At 39.4% G+C, this 27,429-nt stretch overlaps 1 protein-coding gene across 2 annotated transcripts in view; it reads right to left on the reverse strand.

Annotated features, from left to right (window-relative positions):
* Positions 1 to 8,696: 8,696 nt before the first annotated feature.
* scamp1 (secretory carrier membrane protein 1) overlaps positions 8,697 to 27,429 on the reverse strand; it is a 40,830-nt gene continuing 22,097 nt past the window's right edge. For both annotated transcript variants that reach the window (XM_078396750.1, XM_078396751.1), the window contains 7 exons: positions 26,141 to 26,239; positions 23,755 to 23,863; positions 22,589 to 22,717; positions 20,076 to 20,235; positions 18,286 to 18,387; positions 14,668 to 14,785; positions 8,697 to 9,757 (listed from right to left, as the gene is read on the reverse strand). In XM_078396750.1, coding sequence (XP_078252876.1) covers positions 9,605 to 9,757; positions 14,668 to 14,785; positions 18,286 to 18,387; positions 20,076 to 20,235; positions 22,589 to 22,717; positions 23,755 to 23,863; positions 26,141 to 26,239 — 870 coding nt within the window. In that variant the 3' untranslated portion in view covers positions 8,697 to 9,604. The remainder of the gene's footprint in view (positions 9,758 to 14,667; positions 14,786 to 18,285; positions 18,388 to 20,075; positions 20,236 to 22,588; positions 22,718 to 23,754; positions 23,864 to 26,140; positions 26,240 to 27,429) is intronic.

Consider the following 27,429-nt stretch of genomic DNA (forward strand, 5'->3'; position numbering starts at 1 on the left):
TGGGTGGATGAAGACAAGACCAGACCAGACATGGGAGGAAGATAAACGGTTGCGAGATGAGAGGATAAGAAGTGCAAACTGTGAAGCCAGAGATTGTTGTGGTTGGATACCCAAAATTGAGATATAAGCTACCCAAGCAGGATGTGAGGTGCTCCAGTTAACATGTGGCCTCACTCCGACATTGGACGCGGCTCAGGGCAGCAAGGTCAGTATGGGAATGGGAAGCAGAGTTGAAATGGTTAGCTACGAGGAATTAGAAACCGGGAACATAAAATATTATGCCAGTTAACATTGTAAGAGACAGATTAAAACATTTTTTTCTCACGCCTCCATCCTTCATCACATATTATTTATATACTCAAAGAAGTTGCCATGATAGGCAATGCAATGCCCTAGATTTGAACAAGTAAAAGTGAAATGTTGCTTCACCTGGAAGAATAGGGTCCATGGATGGTGGGAATGGAAGAGGTAATGGGAGAGGTGTTACATGGAACTTGGAAGGAGTTGTTGAAGGCTAAAGGGCGTACAATAGCACCCATCCTCGGATTTTGTTCCAGTCATTGACAGGGGTTTCAAGAGTGTCTGTCCCATTCACTGGTCTTTTGTTCTCAGCCTATTCCTTCCTCTTTTTGCCTTTCAATTCACTAGCCTCCAGTTATGGTTCATCCTCCATTATTTCTCAATGTGATGACACCAACAAACATCATCTTCTTCCCTTTGGATGCTTTGATGTGATTGTACCCTCCACGATAATGGTTTATTCGTCAGTCTCAATCCACACCTCGGGTAACTTCCTAAACCAGCAGTTTTACCTGCTGTCTCCTATCCAGGTACCTAATTTGGGCAGCACAGTGGCACAGTTGCTGCCTCACAACGCCAGGGATCTGGGTTTGATCCTGACCTCGGGTGCAGTCTGCGGAGTTTGCATGTTCTCCCTGTGATGGCGTGGGTTTCCCCCAGATACTCTGGTTTCCTCTCACGTCCCAAAGACGTGCGAGTTTGTAGGTAAACTGGCCCCTGCAAATTGGCGCTAGTGTGCAGGGAGTGGATGAGAAAATAAAATTAAAAATAACTAGTGTGAACGGGTGATCGATGGTTGGCGTGGACTCAGTGGGCTAAAGGGCACAGTTTCCATGCTGAATGTCTGAACTACAAATACATGCCTGCGGCCTCCTGCACTGATATAACAAAGCCCAACACCAGCTCGAGAAACACCATTCAGCGTGTTTCAGCAAGTTCCAGCTTTGCCAATTCTGACATCAAATTCAACAACTTCAGGTAACTTACTTCTGTTATTATCACAACTGGTCATTTCTACTGTATGTCATCCATATGTAATGCGGGCAAATTGTTCCCTCTGCACTAGCAAAGCTGGACCTGTCAAGCATTTCCAACAGCTCTACATTTTGCCGTGTTTTTTAAAAACATTTTTCTTGTTCTCCTTCTGCTAAATAGAAAGAGGGGGTTTCATAAATACAATCCTTCAAATTAGATACCGCAATTTAGAAATATCTCCACCCTAAATCATGAATCCCTGAATTTGTAATGTTTATACAAAATTGCAACAAAATGAAGCATTTTTGTCAAATGTTCTTTTACACCATTTTCTAGAATTAGGTGCCATATCCTTCAACATAGCAAGACCAAAGTGAACACAAACAATAACATTGGAACTGCTCTTCAGTCGTTTGTATTTTTATTTTAGGGTGAAAGCGCATTTGTACATTATAATACAACTCCAAACAATGGCAAATGCAATTTACAAAATATACAAATTAATAGGGTGAAGTTAATAATTCCAGATCTTTAATGCAAGATGATTATGAACTTAAAATATTCACGGTAGCATTTCAAGACCATGAAATAAAACTATGCTTGACAGACTATTGTAGAAGGGTGAACAACATGTTACTTTTTTTTTGAAAAAAAAATCCTGTTGATGCAGAACTTTACAAATCATAATGCTATGATCGGTTGATTGAAATGAGATAAAACACTGCATTTTGAAAAGTTAGAGACTGTGCAAAATTTATACATTCTGCCAAATTAGATTATAAATACATCACACAGCAAACTTCCTTGGACAAATATTGCTTAATTTCATTGCACAAGTTTACTGTTTCTAAAACCAATGTTACTTGTGTTGTGGTAACATCAATTTGGAAAGAATTTCACAAGATAGGCTTCAATGAAAACATCCTCTTGGTCCATTTGTATTTTAACCCTTTAGAAAACCATACCATCTTGCTTCCCATTACATCATCCAGTTTCTTCAAAGAGCCCTATATCCTGGGGGGGGGGGGGAAACCCTTCTGGGAGAAGAAAAAAACCTTTGCCTGCACATGTACCAGTTTGTAAATTCCCAGTAAACCTTTAACTTTCAAATCCCAACTTTGGACTAATCGCGTTTCTCAAAGGCCAGCATTCACATCAGAATCTAAAAATGATCACCAAACTGGCTGTTTATATCACTGTTAGAACTTCACAAAACAAAATCAACAATAAAATGCCAACAAGGTATCCAGCCATAAAATCATCTAATTGAAGGGTGCTAAAAATATTTACTATACTCAAAAGAATGAATAAGGTGACACATTTTCACCAAACATGATTGTGGAAAGATTATTAAACTGCTCATTACAGAAGTCACATCAAAAGAATTCAGGGAGAAATGAGGTGGCTTATTATTTCAACAAAATATGGCAAGAAAAATAAACATATAGCAGTGAGTTGATGAGTTAAGGGAATGACAAATAATCCTCCTGACTAAAGCCCACATTTTAAAATACTTAATTCTGAAATTCAAGCCAGGCTTATGAATACTTTTTAGTTTCAAGTCTTCCTTTATTTTTCTTGTACAAGTTCTCAGAAGGCTTAATGAGCTCCCATTACGATTGGGGTAAATCAAAATGGATCTAATTATAAAATGACTATTTAAAACCAAATAGCAGTCAGGGGGTATGGGGAGAGGGCAGGAACGGGGTACTGATTGTGAATGATCAGCCATGATCACATTGAATGGCGGTGCTGGCTCGAAGGGCCGAATGGCCTCCTCCTGCACCTATTGTCTATTGCCCAATGATCTTTAATACAATCTTTAACATTTTTATAATTTTCTCAATAACCCAGATTTGAGAATTCCAACATCATCAAATAAAATGTGTAAAATAAATGTTGTCAGTGTAACACTTCAATTGGAAGGCTTGTCAACCAGCTTCCATTTTTCCTCACTAGTTAATTTTTTTAGTCATAGTGATACAGTGTGGAAACAGGTCCTTCGGCACAACTCGCCCACACCGGCCAACAATGTCCCAGCTTGGTCCTGCGCTTGGTCCATATCCCTCAAACCTGTCCTATCCATGTACCCGTCTAACTGTTTCTTAAACGATGGGATAGTCCCAGCCTCAACTATCTCTGGCAGCTTGTTCCATACACCCACCACCCTTTGTGTGAAAGTTACCCCCTCGGATTTCTATGAAATCTTTTCCTCTTCTCCTTAAACCTAGGTCCTCTGGTCCTCGATTCGACTACTCTGGGCAAGAGACTCTGTGCATCATAATGTTTGGCCCATCATTTATTTATTTGCCTCTGTACTCCACAATTTGAGATTTGTAATAGAAAAAATCAGTGTCAGATTTTATTAAAGGCCATTTTTATACATATTAGTTTCACCATGTAGAAATTATAGCAATGTTTATACATAGTTCCCCCATTTCAGGGCACCATAATGTTTGGGACACTTGGCCTCACAGGCGTTTATAATTGCTCAGGTGTTTTCAATTGCTTCCTTCATGCAGGTACAAGAGAGATTTTAGCACCCAGTTTTTCCTCCAGTCTGTCCATCACCTTTGGAAACTTTTATTGCTGTTATCAACATGAGGACCAAAGTTGTGCCAATGAAAGTCAAAGCAGCAATTATGAGACTGAGAAACAAGAATAAAACTGTTAAGAGACACCAGCCAACCTTAGGCTTACCAAAATCAACTGTTTGGAACATCATTGAGAGCACTGGTGAGCTTATTAATCGCAAAGGGACAGGCAGGCCAAGGAAGACCTCTACAGCTGATGACAGAAGAATCATAATCATAATTTATTAGCCAAGTATGTTTAGCAACTTACGAGGAATCCGATTTGCCATACAGTAATACCAATAAAAAGCAACAAAACACACAAAATACATTTTAACATAAACATCCACCACAGCGACTCCTCAACATTCCTCACTGTGATGGGACGATCTTGGCTCCTATAGCCGGCGGCATTTGGGCGATCAAGCTCCTGCATCCGAGGGGGGGGGGGGGGGGGGGTGTGGAACCTCAGCTCCCCTGGGCCAGGCGATCTGACCCGGCTCGAGGCTGGACGAACCTTCTGCGACTTGAAGCTTTCCGACATCGCTCTCTACCCTGAGACTGCAAGCTCCTCGTGGCGAAATCCGCAGCCCGCAGTTGGAGCGTCGATCCCAGGCAAGGGATCGCAGGCTCCGAAGGTAAGTCCACGGCCCCGTGATGGGGCTCAAAGTCAGTCTCGAGCAAGGCCACCAGCTCCATGATGTTAGGCCGCAGAGTGAGCGGAGATACGATCCAGAAAACAACCGCATCTCCGGCAAGGTAAGAGATTGAAAAAAAAGTTTCCCCCTCCCCCCTCCCCCACATAACGCAAACTAGAGAACATTAACACATACTTTTAAAACACACTAAAAATAACAGAAAAGGCGAAAAGTCAGTCAGACCGTTGGCGAGGCTGCCATCGTTGATGGCGCCACCCGCCACCCCGAATTCTCTCTATAACAAAGTAAAATCCCCAAACACCTGTCCAACAGATCAGAAACACTCTTCAGGAGTCAGGTGTGGGTTTGTGACTTCATGAACAGAAATACAGAGACTATACTGCAAGATGCAAACCACTGATTCGCCGCAAAAATAGGATGGCCAGGTTACAGTTTGCCAAGAAGTACTTAAAAGAGCAACCACAGTTCTGGAAAAAGGTCTTGTGCGCAGGTGAGATGAAGATTAACTTATATCAGAGTGATGGCAAGAGCAAAGTATGGAGGAGAGAAGGAACTGCCCAAGATCCAAAGCATACCACCTCATCTGTGAAACAGTGGTGGGGGTGTTATGGCCTGGGCATGTATGGCTGCTGAAGGTACTGGCTCATTTATCTTCATTGATGATGCAACTGCTGATGGTAGTAGCATAATGAATTCTGAAGTGTATAGACACATCCTATCTGCTCAAGTTCAAACAAATGCCTCAAAACTCATTGGCCAGCGGTTCATTCTACAGCAAGACAACGATGATCCAAACATACTGCTGAAGCAACAAAGGAGTTTTTCAAAGCTACAAAATGGTCAATTCTTGAGTGGCTAAGTCAATCACCCGATCCGAACACAATTGAGCATGCCTTTTATATGCTGAAGAGAAAACTGAAGCCCCCAAAACAAGCATAAGCTAAAGAAGGTTGCAATACAGTCCTGACAGAGCATCACCAGAGAAGGCACCCAGCAACTGGTGATGTCCATGAATCAGATATTGCATCCAAAGGATATGCAACAAAATACTAAACATGACTACTTTCATTTACATGACATTGCTGTGTCCCAAACATTATGGTGCCCTGAAATGGGGGGACTATGTATAAACACTGCTGTAATTTCTACATGGCGAAACCAAAATGTATAAAAATGGCCTTTATTAAAATCTGACAATGTGCACTTTAACCACATGTGATTTTTTCTATTACAAATCTCAAATTGTGGAATACAGAAGCAAATAAATAAATGGCGGGTCTTTGTCCCAAACATTATGGAGGGCACTGGTACTCTAAATCATTCAGTGGCTTCCACCATTTGAATTTATTTAAGTGTCAGCTCGTTACTTATCCCTTGACAAAGTATGGGAAATGCTCCCTTTGGAGTGATTTTAAAGCCTGAAGGGAACATTTAGCCACTCTTTGAAAGAAATTTCCATGTGCATAGTTCTCTTTCTTCCCCATCTATCAAACGGAAACATATGTCTGAAACCTTGATTAATAGTGTTGCTGCAGTTTCTCAGTATTATCAATTTTTTGATCCATGTGCTCCCAGCTATAATTTACTTTGGATAGCTGTATGCCACATCAGATGGCTCAACTGCAGCTCAGAGCTGCTGACATACTGCTCGGGCTCATTAAAAGGGTTCGCAAATTCAATTAAGCCTCTCTTCTGATTGACTTAAGCCCATTTTGAAGAAGCAAAATGGATAAACAGAACTCGTAGGTTTCTCAATTTCGTATTAAGTGAAATTGAATTTATATTTACTCCATAATCACATAAAATAAATCACCTCAACTTTCAAAACAGAAATTCTTCACCGTCTGTCACCAATCACGTTTTTTCATACGATTCAAGTTTTGCACTTATTTTATATAAAAGGCAAGACTACAAATATGTCACCAAAATCCCTCACAGTACACAAATCAATATGCCACATTTAACACTGAGAATCGATTTTCAGACTTTTCAAATCAATAACTTAATTCATAAACAAGACTGTCATATAAGACAGTGACACCCCAGAGGATACATAAACCTCAATCTTCACCACCAAGATAACTTCAGAGTCTATATCTACATTTAGCATGTATTTCACAATCATCTGTGGCAGTGTGGGATAAGGCTTGCTCCAGTTACTCTGTTTACTCCAGAGAAAGAATTTACCATTGAAAATTGAGTCTTGAATACCCAAAGGTTTTGTTCGACAAAAATTGCCATTTCTGCACCATTTCACAATTTAGTTAAGATTTATCACAGTACTGCACAACAAAAGTTTTTAAAAGTAGAAAATACACCAATATCACTAATTATATAAATTAACAAAGGATGACATTTCCTTCAGTGCCTCTTGTAATATTAAAATATTTAGTATAACATTAACAGAAGTACCAATAACAGAACAATTTGTTACTTACCATTGATTCCATTCAAAACAAGATGTTTGGTTATCATGATAATTCTACTAAAAAGCACTCCATTCACATTTTCATAACTAACCTTTCAAATATGTATAAATCAAGATTTCATTCACTTTTATTTAAAAAATATATTTTAATTGCAATTTTGTTTAAAATATGCAAGCGAGGAAATGCTCTTATTACAAGCTCATTTGTTCAAAGCTTGGGGGTTATTAAAGTTTGCATTATTAACTTTGCCTGCCATCCTATTTTCTTTCATCCCATTCACTGGTGAATGGGTGATGTATATATTCTGTCTGTGCCTGCTACTTACAGGTAAATGGGTGGTGCTGTGACCAAGAGTATAGAGTTCACCTGATTGCATTAAATGTCATGCTCCAATTGTGGGATTAAACTAAATTCTCTGCTTTCTCTTGACCGGTTCAAAAGTGTTAATTAATAGTCATGGGTGATGGAACCGCAGTGGTAAGTTTATGGTACTTGTGCATACAAACTCGAGGCATTACAAACTGAAACTATCTAGTCCAACACTAAGTCATAACATTATAAACAATGTACATTTCAATGCATATTATGCCTTGAATATCTTTAAAATGTTACAACTGCTTTGAAAGTCAAGTGTGTACATTATCCCTCAAAATACAATTTATACAATGAACTCAGAAAAAAAATGATGTTTAAGTAAAATAAATAAAACAACACTTCAATGATGCCTGGTCAGCTTACGTAACCAACAACTGTAACTAAAAGTCAAGCTAACAGACACACACACACACAGAAAATGAACCTAAACTGCACACTTCAATAGGTCTTCAGTCAAATAAAGTGGAAAACAAAGTTCCAGCATTGCAAGGAAATTTGTAACAGGTAAGTGGACCTGGCAAGAACTGCATTATGCTGTACTAACCAGAACTGCAATAGACACTAGGTGCAGGAGTAGGCCATTCGGCCCTTCGAGCCAGCACCGCCATTCAATGTAATCATGGCTGATCATTCTCAATCAGTACCCCGTTCCTGCTTTCTCTCCATACCCCCTGACTCCGCTATCCTTAAGATAATTACCAAACATTACCAAAGCGGTTGTGATCTATATATGAATACTTGTGCAATTATAGATTGGCTAACTGAATCCAGCTTCTGCTTCTGAAATATCTGCACTCAATGGGTACTTCAGATTAAAACTTAAATCAGTGTTGAAGAATTCTCTATACACAAGGTAACCGTATACAGTTCAATGTTCACTATATCCGGCCACATAATACGGTATCCATTTTGGCAAAATGGAAAGTTCTTTCTGCTTCAGGCCCATCATAGAAGCAAGATTTTCTTCAGTGGCATTGCTGATTTTAGGAAGGAGCAGCGTGGATATAAAAAAGACCAACAGTAAGAAGAAAAATGATATCACCGCTTCTAGATTAGACTTGCAATTGGGTTAGACACGTAACCAACATCCAATCGTAAGAACTATCTCCGCAAATGCAAGAGATGATCTCATTGATCAACAAGACTGAAACACTTCACTGTAGTACAGTCAAGTTGCTTTACTTATCGATGTCACATTTTAAAGAGCAAGCTGTCAATTCAATAATTTTTAACTCTTCTATTCAAACAGCCTTCAGAAATCTAATTAAAGCAATATTTTAACTGGAAAGAAAAAAATTATTATTTCCAAAACATGATCCAATGAACTGAGATGCCCGGCAAGAGCCCAAAATGCTATTGAACATGTCAATGGTTGATTTTTAAAAAAAAATCCAATTGCAATGGGCAGGTACAACCCTTTACAAGCAGAGTTCATATTTCTCAAAGACGCTTACGGCAGGAATTTGTTTTGTACCGTCAATTTGTAATAGTTGATGGCACAACATACTTAATTATTGTAGTTCAATTTCCAAAAGACATTTCAAACAATTCACTCCACTTGTAATTGACAACATCAAATTATACAGTGCCACACAGTTTACACTAAAACAATTTAGGATTCTTGGGTTGGATCATGTACTCAATTATGATAGAAATAGCAAATCAACCATGTGATAACACCACTAAAATGTATAAGAGTGATAGATGGCATTTTGAATTAAAAGACAAAGAGCAAAGAGGAAAAACTACAAACAAATAAAGATGGTTAAAGGTACTTGAGCATTGACTTGGAAGTGGGGTTTTTCGGGGCAGTTACAGATGATGCATCAGACACACAGAAGAAAAAAAATCCAATCCAATGTACACTGGTAGTACAAACAATTTTTCAATATCACAAATATGCGTGCAAATTAGACAGCAATCCAGTGTAACACAGAAGATGCAAGATTCTCCAGTAATTCAGAAATACAATATTAAAGAGACAGTGAAACATGCTATTTACAGCTTTAACAACAAAAAAAAGAACAAAGGTCAGTATGATTGATCCAAAATATCTAGGGAAAATAAAAAGCGATTAAAAAAGAATGTTTCAGTCAAGCAAGTATAAGAGTACCGTTTGTCAATTTTTAGCCCATGCGAAAACCTAATTCAAGGGCTACGTAAAGATTTTAATTTTTTTCCCCCTTATAAAGGTTCATGCTGAAGTTATGATGAGACCATGTTCATAGATATCAGTATGGTTGTGATGACAGATGAGACGCGAGTAGAGAGGTGGTGTGCTTCCCCATCTCCCTTAAATTTGGTTGCCTTTGAAAGCACCACGGGCAGCAGTAGAGGCTGCATTTGCTGCAGCGGTTTGTACAGTTTTGTTCGACATTACTCCCGACGCAAACTCCTGCTGAGCTTTTTCAAAGCTAGCTCCTGTAGTGCGATACATTCCATGCACCTAAGGAGGAAATAGTTCTCAATGAATAATCCAAATGGAAATATACTGAACTCTAATGCCAAACAAGCTGGTTTAAGTTTATTATTAACACGTGTACCGAGGTACAGTGAAATTATTTGTTTTGCATGCTAATCAATTAGATCAGATAACCTTACATAAATACAATCAAGTCAAAGTTTAGTACAATAGACAGAGCAATGGGGAAGATGCAGAGTGGAGCATATAGTTCTCAGCATTATAGTACAGCAGTTCCCTACACAAAGTCCAGTGTCCGCAATGGGGTGGAGGTGAATCAGACTAGAACCCTAGGTTATGGAAGGACTGTTCAGAAGCCTGATAGAAACAGAAAAATAGGTGCAGGAGTAGGCCATTCGAGCCAGCACCGCCATTCAATATGATCATGGCTGATCATCTAAAATCAGTACCCCATTCCTGCTTTTTCCCCATATCCCTTGATTCCTTTAACCCTAAGAGCTAAATCTAACTCTCCCTTAATAGTGGGAAAGAAGCTGTTCCTGAATCTGGGAGTGCGCACTGTCAAGCTTCTGTACCTTCGGCTGGACGGGTGCAGGGAAAAGAAATGACCAGAGTTGGACTAGGTCTTGCATTATATTGGCTGCTTTCCCGAGGCAGTGTAAAGTGCAGATGGAGTCAATGGTGGGAAGTCTGGTCTATGTGATGGACTGGGCTACATCTACTGTATTAGAAATAAACTTCTGGTCAGGTGTTCACGACAATAATAAACAGAAAATTGACAGGATACAAAATTATTTCAACTTCAAAAATATCATGCAGGATATTTTAAGTAACAAAACTTGGGCCACTGATTATATTAGTGAGCAGACTGCCATCTAGAGATCTAGTTTGTAGCTGCAAACGTACACTTCCTCAAAATTGCAATTCCAACTGAATCACCCCGTTTGAACACAAAAGTGATCATATTAGCCATGTTAAAAAGCTATTTTTTAAAGCAATTTATTGCACACATTTCTTGATTTGGGGTAAAAAATATTGCCAAAACAAACGTGCATTTTGTCATTGATCAGAAAATATTGATTTCCAATCACCTCATTCTGGAAAGGGTCTTAGAAATTAACGCCCATTAGAACTATTGCCGAGAGCTTTTCCACTAGATATTCACAGATTATTGAATATGGATCCGATGGCTACTACATGCACTAACCATAGTCTCTCTGGACAGTAAATGGAAGCAAGAAAATTAGGCAACGTCTCCTCCAGAGAGAATGACTATGATCTAAAGATACAATTATGATTTTTAGAAGATAGGGTTGTAAAGGTGGCTTTTGCACATTGGGCTTCATCAGTCACGAAATCGAGTATAAAGTTGGGATGTTCGGTTACAGTTGTAGAACATGTTGGTGAGGCTGCATTTGGAGTATGGTGTTCAATTATGGTAATCCTGCTAAAGAAGGATGTAATTAAGCTGGAAAGAGCCCAGGGAAGATTTACGAGAATATTGACAGAATTCAAGGATCTGAGCCATAGGGAAAGATTGGGCATGCTAGAGAGTGTATAAAATCATGTGTGGAATTCATAGGGAGAATTAACAAAGAGTTTTTTTTTACCCAGGGTAGGGGAATCAAGAATCAAACAATATAGGTTTACGGTGAGCAGGGAAAGTTAGGATCCTGAGGGGCAGGTTTTTCGGAGGGTGGTGGGTATATGGAACGAGCTACCAAAAGAGGTAGTTGAGGCAGGTACTACAACACAAAAGACACTTGGGGCAGGTACATGGATAGGAAAGGATTTGGGAGATACAGACCAAATGCGGGCAAATGGGACTAGCTTAGATGGGACATTTTGATCAGCGTGGCGAGTTGGGCCAAACAGCCCGTTTCCGTGCTGTATGACTATGATTCTATAGAACATAGAACAGTATAATACAGGAAAACAGGTGAACAGATCTGCACGCAATACTCTAAATTCGACTTGACCAAAGTTGTATAAAGCTTAAAAGATGAATGGAAAATGATATGGATAGGAAGGATTTGGAGGGATATGGGCCAAGTGCAGGCAAATAGGATTAGCCGAGTAAGCCAATGTAGTCGGCATGGACAAGGTGTGCTGAAGGGCCTATTTCAGTGCTGTATAGCTCTATGACTCTAAGAAAACCTCCTGCTGATTACCACCCATTATCTTCAGCTGATGAATCAGTAGTTCTTTATGATGTGCAACAATTGGAAGATCAGGGAGAAGCAATGGCACAAAATACATGCTGGTGGCAGATTTCAACACTTACCTCCAGGAATAGCCAAGCTTCATTTCCATTAACAAAGCTGGCAAATTCCAGAAGGACACTGCTGCAAAAGTGGATTTTTTGCAGCTGGTGACTAAACTATAGGCACCGATAAATCTTCTGGAATTCACCCTCACCAACCTACCTCACCAAGATATTTAGAGGATTGATTGGCACACAGGTTTTGTGAAGACAAAGTCCCAAATACACAAACGACACCATCCACAATAGACGCAGGAGTAGGCCATTCGGCCCTTCGAGCCAGCACCGTCATTCACTGTGATCATGGCTGATCATCCACAATCAGTACCCCAGACCTCCCAACACTTGATTTTACAAATTCATAATTATGATGACCAAAATTCAGAATTTTACATCAAAATATGACGCGTAATGCAACTTTTCAGCAAAACAAAAGTATGCATGCCAAATGTGCATACGCGTTGTGCTACATTCATGTGTGGAAAACGACTATTATTTCTAACAGTCTGTAGTTCTTGGAATACATGTACAATGTCAAGCTATCATGAGTATATTCTGCTATTTTTAGAAAGGTTTTTGAACAGAGATACTTTTTACAACACAAAAAAAATAAGTTTTGTTTTGTTTGTTCTATTTTGCTTTTTCCTTACACATCCCAATTCTCTTGGTATTGAATAAAAGAACAATGGTCATAAAATGTATGACTAAGTTATGAAGAAAGAGTTGATATATGCGACTCGACTAAGCATACTAAGCATACTCGACTAGCACTTGAAGTAAATTCGCACATTAATTGATGATCAGCCCAAAAGGGTGGGTAATTGGCTTTTCTGCTGTGTTGTATATTTTAACCCAGTCTTAATTAATTAATATAGTCATATAATCTTGCTCTTAAATTTAATATTTACTCATTACTGTCCCACCACTGATTTTCTGGCACTCTTGGTTCCAGAGCTTTGCTGGTTTATCCAGCTGGCCAAGGAAGTCAGCTATGGGGATAGATGTGCTGGCTCCAGCTGGGCTGGAGTTCCAGAGCCCCGGCCGCAGGTTGTAAATTCAACCCACCAATCGGCCATAGAAGTCCCGATGAGGTCGAGATTGGCAGCCTTGCCCAGCCGAGGTGCCACATTTTCCAGGAGACTTCCAGGGAGGGTGGATTTCTCACGGAACCTCTAGCGACCTCTAGCAGCCGAATTGACAAATTGCAATTACAGACTGTTTTGTGGAAAAATGTGAGGCGAAATCGGAACGGCGGAAATTAAATAAAAATGCGGAAACTTTCCGCCAAATTCGGAAGGGTTGGGAGGGGTGGTGTCCCGTTCCTGCCTTCTCCCCATATCCCTTGACTATACTATCTCTTGAAAGCATCCGGAGAATTGGCCTCCACTGCCTTCTGAGGCAGAGAATTCCACAGATTCACAACTCTCTGGGTGAAAACGTTTTTCCTCATCTCCATTCTAAATGGTCTACCCCTTATTCTTAAACTGTGCCCCCAACTTTGGGAACATGTTTCCTGCCTCTAGCATGTCCAATCCCTTAATAATCTTACATGTTTCAATAAGATCCCCGCTCATCCTAAATTCCAGTGGAAACAAGCCTAGTCACTCCATTCTTTCAAAATATGACAGTCCCGAATACCGGGAATTAACCTACGCTTCACTCCCTCAATAGCAAGAATGTCCTTCCCCAAATTTGGAGATCAAAACTGCACACAATACTCCAGGTGTGGTCTCACCATGTCCCTGTAAAACTGCAGAAGGACCTCTTTGCTCCTATAATCAACTCCTCTTGTTATGAAGGCCAAGATGCCATCTAGACAAGAGGAGCAAAGAGGTCCTTCCGATGATGTGGCAGCTGAAAGGTGGACACTCAGGAGGCACCGAGACACACCAGCAGTGGCAGATTTAGATTCCACAAGTAACCACTTCAGGGCCCCGCATCTCCCTCAAGTTATTGAGCTAAAGTACCAACGAAGAGTCCATGTAGCTGAGTATTTGACAGCATTTAGCTTTTCTGGAAGAGAAATCAACTTGGCTACTTTCAGCACAAATTATTAACACCTGCACAGGGATATTGTCCAGCCCGTATCAACAAACTATCAAAGGAAGTTGCAATCTTGTTTAAGGTCAAACAGTGGCTTGAGTAACAGAAAACTGTTCCGTCATCACCCCAAGAATTAAAAAAAACTTTTACAAGGAGATAATTTGGGACTCAGTGGAATGGCTAACTGCATGATGGGTGATTCCTGTCAATTCTTTGCATTCTTGGTCATTTTGCAAAATGATCTCTTATTCTTAAATCACATTGGGCCAATTTAATTCATTAAAAAAACATGCAATTTAATGTTAATTATTTATCAGCATGTTACAAATTAATTTTCTGAAAAGTTAGGAATTAGTAAAATAAAACTGTAAAATAGGTAGTTTTTCCTGAATCCTGAATTTAGAAGTAGCACATTGATATTGATAAATATGAGTTTTATAACAATTCCTGAAGAACTTTGGAAAACATCCACATTCAAATATTTTGTTTTCAAACACGAAGAAATAAAAGACGAAATAAGAGTGATTTTTTTCCCTGAAAAAATGCTTTCAATCTTAATAATTGGTTAAGTGAATGAAGTTGATAAAGCAAAGTACTACTGTATGATGGACAGGTAAAAATTGCTTACCCTTTTAAACATGATTAGTGAGACAACGGACGAACCAGTAAAAGCTGCCGCAGTAATCATCATCAGAACACCGACAGGAATACTTATATTAAGAGCTGTTAGTGCTGAAATCCAACCACTGAAAAAACATAACGTTAAATGTAATCTTTTAAAATGCACACTAAGGCAAGCAACACTTGTACACAAGAGATCTAGGTTTCAAATATTTCTTCAAATTATACCACGAAACAGCTTCCCCTCATTTAGATGGGCAAGGGCTGATTAGAGATAGTCAGCATGGTTTTCTACGTGGGAGGTCAATAGGTGCAGGAGTAGGCCATTCGGCCCTTCGAGCCAGCATCGCCATTCAATGTGATCATGGCTGATCATTCACAATCAGTACCCCGTTCCTGCCCTCTCCCCATACCCCCTGACTCCGCTATCATTAAGAGCTCTATCTAACTCTCTCTTGAAAGCACCAAGAGAATTGGCCTCCACTGCTTTCTGAGGCAGAGAATTCCACAGATTTACAACTCTCCGAGTGAAAACGTTTTTCCTCATCTCCATTCTAAATGGCCTACCCCTTATTCTTAAACTGTGGCCCCTGAATCTGATTTAGAGCTTTTTGAAGACGTGACCAAAAAGGTGGATGAGGGTAGAGCTGTAGATGTTGAATATATGGACTTCAGTAAAGTATTCAACAAGGTTCCTCATGGTAGGCTGCTCTGGAAGGTTAGATTGCATGGGATCCAAGGAGAGATCCTCCTTGGGCGGCATGGTGGCACAGCGGTAGAGTTGCTGCCTCACAGCGCTTGCAGTGCCGGAGCGACCCAGGTTCGATCCCAACTACTGGTGTTATCTGTATGGAGTTTGTACGTTCTCCCCGTGACCTGCGCGGATTTTCTCAGAGATCTTTAATTTTCTCCCACACTCCAAAGATGTACAGTAATGTAGGTTAATTGGCTTGGTGTATGTGTAAATTGTCCCTAGTGTGTGTAGGATAGTGTTAATGTGTGGGGATCACTGGTCGGAGCGGACTCTGTGGGCCAAAGGGCGTTTCTGTGCTGTATCTCTAAACTAAACTATACTAAAGATAGCTGAATGGTTAGAAAATTGGCTTCATGGAAGGAAGCAGAGGGTTATGGTGGAAGGTTGCTTCTCGGACTGGAGGCCTGTGACTAGTGGTGTGCCTCAGGGTTCGGTGCTGGGCCCGTTACTGTTTGTCATCTATATCAATGATTTGGATGAGAACATACACAAGGTTAGCAAGTTTGCAGATGATAGAAAGGTAGGTGGTTTTGCAGACAGTGAAGATGGTTGTGAAAAATTGCAGCAGGATCTTGATCAATTGGCCAGGTGGACTGAGGAATGGTTGATAGAATTTAATGCAGAAAAATGTGAGGTGTTGTATTTTGGGAAATCTAACATGGGCAGTACCTACACAGTGAATGGTAGCGCTCTGGAAAGAGCAAAGAGATCTAGGAGTGCAGGTGCATAGCTTCCTGAAGGTGGAGTCGCAGGTAGATTGGGTGGTCAAAAAGACCTTTGGCACATTGGCCTTCATCAACCAGAGTATTGAGTATAGATGTTGGGAGGTCATGTTGCAGTTGTACAAGACATTGGTGAAGCCACATTTAGAGTATTGTGTTCAGTTCTGGGCACCGTGTTATAGGAAAAATGTTGTCAAGCTGAAAAGGGTGCAGAGATTTATGAGGATGTTGCCAGTAGAGGGTCTGAGCTATAGGCAGAGGTTGAGTAGGCTGGGACTCTATTCCTTGGAGCGCAGGCAGATGAGGGGTGATTTTATAGAGGTCTATAAGATTATGAGAGGAATAAACCGGGTAGATGCACAGAGTCTCTTGCCCAGAGTAGGCGAATCGAGGACCAGAGGACATAGGTTTAAGGTGAAGGGAAAAGATTTAATAGGAATCTGAGGGGTAACTTTCTCAAGCAAAGAGTGGTGGGTGTATGGCACAAGCTGCCAGAGGAGACAGCTGAAGCAGAGACTCTCCCAACATTTAAGAAACAGTTAGACAGGTACATGGATAGGATAGGTTTGGAGGGATATGGACCAAATGCAGGCAGGTGGGACTAGAGTATCTAGGACATGTTGGCCGGTGTGGGCAAGTTGGGCTGAAGGGCCTGTTTCCACACTGTATCATTCTCTGACTCATTATATAATGGACTTTAGAAAATGTAATTCTTTCCTGATATTATAAAACATTTGTGAAATTCCAACAATCTACATAAGTAAAATAAGCTGTGACTGCACTGCCAATCCAGACGAAGAAGGTCTCTCTCCATCCTTCTCCCACCCAAGTTGTCCTGTTAGTTTCACTGATCGTATCCCCTCATTATCCCCTCATTATCACCTACTCCACAGCTAACAAAGGACCACAATGGCTCCTTGGCCATTGGTGCAGGCCCTGATTTGTTCTGTATGTTTTCATATCTCTATGTTTCCCTCTCCCCAGACTCAGTCTGAAGAAAGGGTCTCGAAAAAAGAGGAAGGAGATTGGACCTTATTGCCTTCCATCACAGTGAGGAGCGTGGGGAATCCGTTGTGGTGGATGTTTATGTTAACTTTTATGTAGTTGTGTGTCTTGTTGCGTTTTTTTAGTATGGCTCTATGGTAATTCGAATTTCACTATACCTTAATTGGTACATAGAGTCATAGAGTCCTACAGCACAGAAAGAGGCCCTTCGGCCCATCGTGTCCATGCCACCCGTTACCAAACAGTCTAATTTTAATCCCATTTTCCCGCATTTGGACCATAGCCCTGAATGTTGTAGCATTTCAAGTGCCCATCCAAATGCCTCTTAAACGTTGTGAGTGTTCCCGCCTCCACCACCACCCCAGGCAGTGAGTTCCAGACTCCAACCACCCTCTGGGTGAAAAAGTTCTTTCTCACATCCCCCCGAAACCTCCCTACCCTTACCCTGTATCTATGTCCCCTCGTTGTTGAACCTTCCACCAGTGGAAGAAGTTCCCCGCCATCTACCTTATCTATGCCTCTCATGATCTTGTACACCTCAATCATGTCCCCTCTCAGCCTTCTCTGCTCCAGGGAAAACAACCCCAGTCTGCTCATGTGGCAATAAACTGACCTTGACCCAGAATGTGACCTGACCCAGAATGTGACCTATTCCTTTTCTCCAGCGATGCTGCCTGAACCTTTGAGCAATTCCAGCATTTTGTGTCTATTCTGTTTTGATTTCTGAGCCAAGATCAATGAAGACAGTATAACATAATAATAGGAACTTATATAGCCTTGAAATAATGAGGGTATGAAAATCCCAAGTTCAGTGACATCTTGTACAAAATATGCAAAACCCTGGCTGAAAAAAAAAAATCAACCTTGCCTATAAATGGTTCAAAGAAGGAAAGGATAAGGCACAGTTGGCATGGGCGCATTTGTGCTGCACAAATCAATGGGTCTATGAAATCACACAATCAAGTGAATAATTCTGTATGCATGCAGGTTTCCTCTGAAGTGAATTAACTTTCTTTATAACCATAATTTAATTCATCTGGCATATCATCCAGCCAAGAACACAAAGCTTTTCTAATTATTGAACACTTAGATGGTAATGCTCTTCAGATGGTAATGCTATTAAAAGACAGTAAGTAATACTTACCAGTTCCCCCACTGTGGAATTCCTACTGATTGTAGAACATGGACAGCAAACTGACATATGAATACGAAGAAGAATAGAAAGAAGCTGAAGGAACTGTCACTCCTGCAAATATAAGTTTTATGCAACATATTAAACCATGATCTCTGCAAACCTTGAATTTCTATATTTCTTGAAGTAGGGAAAGGAAAAGTAGCAAGATAAACCGGACAGAGGCAAAGAATAAAACGGGGTGTGTTTATTTCATATCAATAGACAATAGGTGCAGGAGTAGGCCATTCGGCCCCTCGAGCCAGCACCGCCATTCAATGTGATCATGGCTGATCATTCTCAATCAGTATCTCAATCAAGTCAACATAAATATAAGGGGAAAAAATCTACATGAGCAATTAAAGACTAAATGCCAGGACCCTTATATAACAAATGACTTTAATGGGGAAAACAACAAAATAATATAGAAGTGCAATTTGTAACATCTACGAGCCATGAAAAGTCATATCAAATGTCAAAGATCCGAGCAAGTGAATTCAAGTAATTGACAGGCTGTATTCATGCAAGGCCAAATAGCGTAACATGCAATAAAAAGGTTGCAATTAAGCACAGGCAGGCAGTCCCTGGGTTACACAAGGGTTCCATTGCTGAGAATTGTCCGCAATTTTTACTTGTCAGAAATGAACGATTTCAATAAGTTAATTAATACGAATATTTATTGTCTTCCCCAGTGTAGTTAAAATGGTACAGAATCACAATGTTCCTTGAAGTATCAATGGATGTTACTTTGCTTGATAAAGTATTTTCTAAGTATCAATAAAAGAGATTGCCTTGTGAATTTCCAAAGCAAATCTCTTTTTTGACCTTGTACTGTGAACCAGCAGCTAGCAGTCTTAAAGACAATGATATGTCTGATTGGTGACACAAGGAACTGGAGATGCTGGTTTACAAAAAAAGCCACAAAGTGCTGGAGTAACTCATTGGGTCAGGCAGCATCTCTGAAGAACATGGATAGGTGATTTGGGTTGGGACCTTCGTCAGACTAAATGTGGTGGGGGAGGGAGAGAAAGTTGAAGTTTAGTTTAGTAGAAATTTAAGAAAAGCTGTCTTGATAGTGATAACTCAGGAATCAGCATTGAAATAAAGGTGGTAAAAAGACAAATTTAAACGGTCAATATCAAATATGAAATATCTAATCAAAAATCAACAGCACTAATAGGGATTTAACACATATGAACTCATACATGGTTACAAGATGATCAAAGCTGGGAACTAAATTCTCAGAAATATTTAACTTTAAGGAAGACAGGTCAGAAAGAGCAGGCAATGGAGTAACTCTGCTAATAAGCATTGATGTATAATTGTGAAAGAGTATTTAGGTTTAAATGTAATTTGCATAATGGTTAAAAAAAGAGAACAAAGACAGAGGTAGTAATAGTGTGTAGACCCCCCCCCCCCCCCCCACACAGTAGCCATGCTGGAGGATGGTATGTAAATCAGGAAATAACATGGGCCTATTAAAAAAAAAAGTGCAATCAACTGAATTGCAAATTTACACGATTTATGAAATCTTTCAACGTCAATGTGCTTTAAACAGTATTTGAAGAAAATAATCAGATTAGCATTATTTCAGAAGACTTACTGGAGAAAAAATAATCTCCAGAAAATGTATTTGTGGGGTGCTGGGTTCTCTTGCAAACAATGTATAGAGTTCAACATTGGGCCCTTTAAATTGCTGTGGATAAGTACCTGCGAATTTCATATTATAAATGCAGCAATGTTAAAAATATAAATTCACTAACCTGAAAGCCTTGTAGAGTGGTCTGTACCAACAAACAAACGAACAGGGGGTAAAAAGCAAGAACCAGAGAATGGACAGGCCAAAGTCCACGCCTCGATAGCTATCAACACAGAACCAGGCAAGGCAACCAAAAATATTTACCAGAAGAGTTACAGAATGAACTGCAGGATGAAAAGAAAAATGACTTAAAACAGAACTGTTTAAAAAGTACATAAAATAATGTCACTATAGCAGAAATTAAACTTTGGTATGATTTCTGATAATTGTTTTGCAAAGATGAAAAGACCTCATATTTATCATGTTGTAAACAAAACCAAATTACTTGCACTTCAGCATGCAACTTCTACCAGAATTCCATGGTATTCAATGCAAAATTAAAAGCATTATTCAAAGGTCAATGTTCCAAGATCTGGCAAATGGAGTTAAATAAGAAAATATGAAAATGTACACTTTGGCAGGAAAAATGAAAAATCAGCACATTATCTAAATGCTGGGAGAGTACAGAACACAGAGACATGGGGTTCTGGATGTCCTAGCACTTGATATACAAAATACTGGCTCACAGGTACAGCAAGTAATCAAGAGAGCTAGCACAAATGCAGCCTCTACATAGATTTAAATCATTCAATTGAAAGATTGGGAAGTCCGTCCAAAAGTTGATAGGAGGAGGAAGATGCGGTCCTTGAAAATGGTGGTATATACTTTAAAGCTTTTTTATCTTGTGCTCGACAAGAGAGGAGGGAAGATAAGGTTGGAGAAGGGACGGCTCTTTTGTGCGATGGACTGGGCAGCGTTCTTAACTTGCCATACTAGTTGGATGCATCTGGATGCTTTCTGTGGTGCATCTGTAGAAATTAGTACGGCTAATTGGAGACACGACGAATTTCCTCAAATTACTGGAGGTTGAGGCATTGGTGTGTTTTCTTTGCCTTAGTGTCAATGTGGTTGGACCAGGCCAAATTGTTGATGACGTTTACACCAAGGAACTTGAAGTACTGGAGCACCATGAACGCAGACTCAGCACCCAACTTCAGGATGTGGCTAGAAATACATGCCCCAGTAGTTTGTTCATTTTGCCGACTTTGAGGGAGAGGTTGATGTCTAGATACCATGCTACTATGCTGTCTATCTCATTCCTGCACTCCATCTTATCATAGTTTGAGATGCAGCCCACTAAGCTGGTGTCATCTGCAAATTTGCATATGGAGTTACAGCAGAATTTGGGTGCACCGTTGTGAGTGTATAAAGACGATATAGTAAGGGTCTGAAATCAGTCTTGTTGAGAATTGTCATGATTAAGGTCTATAGGTCAGCAAAAATTTTGTCACAGAGGGTTTGCCAATTCCTTAATCGAGGAGTTTGGAGATGAATTTGGAAAGGATTATCGTGTTTAACGCAGAGCTATAGTCAATAAATAGAAGTCCAACGTAGGTGTCCTCTAGATGTTCTAAAGTTAAATGTTGGCCCATGGAGATGGTGTCTCCCACAGACCTATTCGGCAGACCTATTTCAAGGACTGGAGAGCTGGAGTTGATATGTGCCATGGCCAGCCTCTCGAAATACTTGACGACAATGAGTGCCCAGTAATCGTTAAGGCACGCTACTTTGGGTTTTTTTCTCAACACACTGGTAGCAGTTCTGAGGTGTTTTGCTAGGCTCATATCTGACATGCCTCCTATTATGAGGAAAGGTTGGGGAGCTAGACTAGATTTAGAAAAGTTAACAGCGACTTGGAAACATTCAAGAGCCTGAGAAGTATAAACAGGGTGTAAGCAGAGAGGATTATTCAACTTGTGGGAAAATGTAACACAAAGGGATCACTCTTTAAAATAAAGATCCTTTTAAGACATAGGGAGGTGGAAACAGAGTCTGAATATTTTTAGAGGAAAAGTGGATTCTCCAGGGGGTGAAAGTTATTATGAGTATTCTGAAATGTGATTTAAAAATCAGGTCAGTCATGATCTTATTGAACGGCAGAGGAGGCTTGAGGGGTTAAATGGCGTTCGTCTGATTCTAATGTGCATGTTCACCAACAATTTCTAATGAATAGCACAGAGTCTATTTAATATTCCTCTTCAATTTAATTATCTTGATGCATGACAACTGACAAGATCCAATTAGAAGGCATATTTGAAGCTAACCCTGTCATGATTTTATTAATATTTTTAGAGATATTGCAGTCATAAGGGGAGATTGGTTGAAAAGAGAGAAAAATCAACATTATCTTTTTAACGGCTATCTAAATACTAATATATATAGTAGATTTTTTTTATTCGGCCTTTATCGTGCAATTTTGAGAACGTTTTGCAGTTGATCTGCAAATGCTTTAATGTTGTAAATATTCAGTGGATTATAATCACAGTAAATTTACTGAGAACATACCCACACTGATAACAATGAGGCAAGCAGTTAATTCAGAGCACTTCATGAAAATATCTATAGTATTTTAAACACTGCAAACCATGATATTATAAATATTAAACATTAATGAAGTAGACTGCAGAATTTACATACACATCCATAAGTAGTAGAGCATCTTGACTGTCTTTTGAAATTCAACAGGGATATCTACCGAGAGGTCTTGATAGAAACATGGCCCCACCGGACATCGTTCAGGAAGTGGAGGCCAATTGTTCTTCCGAGCTGAAAAGAAAGTAATTACTTCTTATGTCTACTTCTGTAGACTAACTGTAATCAGAAAAAATAAAACACAACCATTTCCATCTTGCTCAGCAATGAACATTTTCCGTAGTGGAGGGAAAAATATTTCTGCCAACTCTAATGGAATCACAGAAAGCAAAAGTAATCTATTTGCCCAGTGGGGATCATTCTACATTCATTTATATGGCAAAACTTAACCGTCTCAAAATAAATTCAGATTTACTAAAGCCGGTAATATCCTACAATTTACTAAATCTGTAACCACTGCTTTGGCCACCTTTATGAATATGATTGCTTTAACTTTAAACCTGAGAGCATTCAGATATTTTGTAGGTACAATTATGATTCTTGGGATGCTACCTTTGATTCATAATTGGACAATAATTGGACGAGAAAACCACCAAAACTAAATGTTAATTATTATATTAATTATTATATTAATCTTTCATGGATATTTAAATTCATTTTAACTGTGATAAAAGGGAATGTTTGTAGCTTTAGCACAAAAGAGAATGAAATTAAATTGCAGCTCATTTAAACAATGCTTTTGTAACTAACAATCCAAAAATAAATATTGCAAGATCTGATGATTCCTACCCTAATTTGTTAACTATGTTAGAGTCATAAGAGGATGGACGTAGGCTAGTCGGCCCAATTTGCCCATGCCGACCAAGATGCCTCATCTACGTTAATCGCATCTAGCCGCGTTTGGCCCACATCCCTCCAAACATTTCCTATCCTTGTACCTGTCCAAATGTCCTTTGTGTAGCTGGCACAACTACCTCCTATGGCAGTTCGTTCCGTATACCCACCACTCTGAGTGAAAATATTGCCCCTAAGGTTCCTATTAAATCTTTCCCCTCTCACCCAAGAAACCCAAGTCCTCTGGTTCTTGATTCCTCTGCTCTGGGGAAAAGACTCTGTCCATTCCCCTCATGACTTTATGCAGCTAACAAAGTTAAATCAAGTAAGGCAAAAAAAACTCATGCTTAAATGCAATGGAAAATGTGACAACATACGATCATAGCTGAGATTTTTCATCTCACGCTCCCGCCGATCAAGTTCTGCTGCTTTTTGCTCTAGTTCTTCCTGGCGTCTCAACAATTCCGCCTGGGCTGCGGCGGTTTCCTAAATAAAAGAACATGCAAGCTCACTTTGCCAGTTTTATAAAGTAAAAACTAGTAAGATTAAAAACCATTCAACAATTTAATAGGTTGCACTTGAATTTTGTGACAGTCTTATGAAAATATATGGCATATCTGATTTATGGATCAAAAAGCGATAAAATAAGGAAGCCTATTGCAGGTACAGCAACAATATTCCCAAAATATCACCACAAAGGGGAACATTTTAAAGTGCAACCCTAAAAAGAGGGAAAGAGAGGCAGGTGGGTTTGGAAAAAAAATTAGATGGAAGACATTCATCAGATAAATGAATGGCCATCATGTGGACATATATATATTGATGTTTCCGTAAATAAGGGTACCAACCTGTGACATGGGTGGCCAAAGTTGAAAGTTATTACCTCATAATGAAATACCACAGCATTAAAAATGGGCCTACCTATGATCCTTTGGAGCTAATTTGTGATCAAAATCGGCCAAATCTTTCAAAATTTGAAGAAACAAAACGAGAAAAAAAATATTTATAAGACATACAAGGCAAATGGGACACTTACTGATTTCTAAGCTCCCTTACAAAATGTCGGCACCTAGCCCACCACGAGGCGCGTAGTTCACGCCGGGGGCATTATAATCTCGTTGTTTGCATTTTTTTAAAATAGTGACGAGTGTCAAAAACACCCGTTATAGCACTATAACTAGCATTCATGACGTTACTCAACGGGGAGGACAACAGAATGAGACATCGCTAAAATAGGTGAGCAAACTAGATTTTTATTTCATTATTAAGTATTTCAATGGAAAGCTTAAACACAAAATATAAACAATAAAGAAAGAAACAATATAAAAACGATTACTCTGCTTTTAATTCACACATTTAACTTAAATGGACTCAAGTTCTGCTGCAAAAACTTGGGGCATCAGAAAACCATCTTATCGGGTGTCACACAAGCATAATCAGAATTTGGCTTATATAGAGTTATTTAATTCAATCTTTCTGGTATACATTAGCCTAAGGATTTGATGAAATCCTGCTTGAAAAATATCAGGAAAAATATCAAGAAAACACAGGGACATTTTTCTTTGTAAAAACAGATTTAATTATTTTTGCTTCATCTCATTATTTTGGCTATACACCTTGATCTATACTACTTAAAATACAGGATATGAAACAATGGGAATATTACATAAAAAACAGGAACATAACCTGGAAGTTTAGAGACCTTCAGTTTCACTACCGAGTGCTGTATTTACGGAAGCACCCATATAGAAATGATCGGAAGGCAATAAATTAAAGGAGCATAGATATCTAAACATAGAAAATAGGTGCAGGAGGAGGAGGCCATTCAGCCCTTCAAGCCAGCACCGCCATTCATTGTGATCATGGCTGATCATCCACAATCAATAACCTGTGCCTGCCTTCTCCCCATATCCCTTGATTCCATTAGCCCCTAGAGCTCTAACTCTCTCTTAAATCCATCCAGTGATTTGGCCTCCACTGCCCTCTGTGGCAGAGAATTCCACAAATTCACAACTCTCTGGATGAAAAAGTTCCTTCTCGCCTCAGTGAATAAATGTCCTCCCCTTTATTCTAAGACTGTGGCCCCTGGTTCTGGACTCGCCCCACATTGGGAACATTTTTCCTGCATCTAGCTTGTTCAGTCCTTTTCTAATTTTGTATGTCTATCAGATCCCCTCTCATCCTTCTAAACTCCAGTGAATACAAGCTTAGTCTTTTCAATCAAGGTTAGGGACCACAAGACTTTAAAAAGTTAAAAATCAAACTATGGCTTAAATTCGATCCAATACAGGTAAGCATGTTAGAGCTGGTGGGTACGTGAGACTCAGTTCAAATTAGGATGTAGCTAATAAAGATTTTGTTCAAGAAAGGGCCTAAAGGGGCTAGATTGTAACGTGTGTCTGAAGCGACCAGGAGAAGTTACTTTTTAATTTTCTTTTCATCCAGAACGACAGAAAGAACTCAAAGTTTTCTACGTTATTGAAAAAGGAGATATGCATCAATTACACAAGATACTAACGATGGCATACTGGCTTTTGTATCAAATGTCATACATTAGAAATTACTGAGAATTTATCATTTATGCTGAATTCATGTTGAATGTTTTACAAAACAAATGGTAGGATAGAGTAACATTAAAACAAAAGAAACATTTCCACTCCCACTGCTTCAAAAAGCACTGAATATTCAGGATTCTTTCTTGAGAAAGCATTCAAACCACAAATTCCCATGAAAATTTGAAAACACTAATGACTTTCAACTTGCCTGTGTATGTGGAGCATATGTGGGAGGCTCCTCTGTAGGTTTCATAATGGCTGGCTGTGTACTGGGCATTGGAGGCTTTTCAACATCTCCTGGTGGTGCCTGTAAAAGAAAATAATAGATCAGACAAGAATTTAATTTGATAGAATGAGCAGCTAAATCCAGTTGCATGGTCATGGTATAAATATCATTAATGTTGCCATCTGAAGGCCTTCAAATCTTGATGGGAGTAGAGGGGGCACTGGAGAATGGGCATCTGAAGAATGTAGAAACAAGGAACTGCAGATGTTGGTTTACAAAATAGTCACAATGTGCAAGAGTAACTCAGCGAGTCAGGCAGCATGTTTGGAGGATGTGGATAGGTGATGTTTTAGGTCGGGTCTTTGTCTTTTATTAGTAAATAAGTGTAATCATAAAGGCCTAGCGAGAACCGAACTAGGGTACCATCCATGGTGGTGCAGCAAGTAGTGCTGCTGCCTCACAGTTGCAAGTTTGAGCCTGACTTGGGATGACATATGCATGTGGTCTGCATTGATGTGTTTGGGATGTCGGGTGCACTGGTTCCCTCCCAATTTAATTTTTTTAAATGTGGTTTACACATTTGAGTTGCTTTCTTAGCCTTTTCAGAAAGCAAACACATTGCCATACGTATGAAATTAAAGATAGCAGATCAGGTAAATAGCACAACCGATTTCTAAACAACAATAACATAAGTAATTCAAGTATACATGAATAAAGATGCTCTTAGGTACATCTATACTTGCATTTGAAAGCAGGATAAATTTTGGACGTCATTTAAAAACTGGACTAAATGATTTATGTTTGAAAGTTAATAAATGAATGGTTAAGAACACAGTTATAAAGGTTATGCTAAATGAGTAAAAAAATTCAACCTTCAGTCCTCAGGTGGTGCATGATGTCTAATTCCAGGCACAACAATCAACATGTGTCCAGCGAGTATTCCCAGAAAAGTATAAGAAATGTAAATTTAATAGAAGTTAGGTTATTCTCCTTATGGTGGTAAATATTATGGGGAGATTTAATGAGTGTTTGGATTTAGAAACTAAGTGATGAGAAAAAGGTATCCAGTGGCAGGGCTTGGATACAGATTGCAGCAATTTGCAGGTTTTGACATTGTGGTATCTATTACCCTAAGAGTGGTAGAAGCAGTAAAACGGAGAGGATGAGACGGAATTTCTTCCCACAGGCCATCAGGACTGTCAACTTTTATAACCCCAGAGACTAAATTTTTGTCTGCACTATAGTAACTTATTAACTTTATTTATATGCTG

Source organism: Rhinoraja longicauda, chromosome 3, assembly GCF_053455715.1.
Source record: "Rhinoraja longicauda isolate Sanriku21f chromosome 3, sRhiLon1.1, whole genome shotgun sequence".
Lineage (NCBI taxonomy): Eukaryota > Metazoa > Chordata > Chondrichthyes > Rajiformes > Arhynchobatidae > Rhinoraja > Rhinoraja longicauda.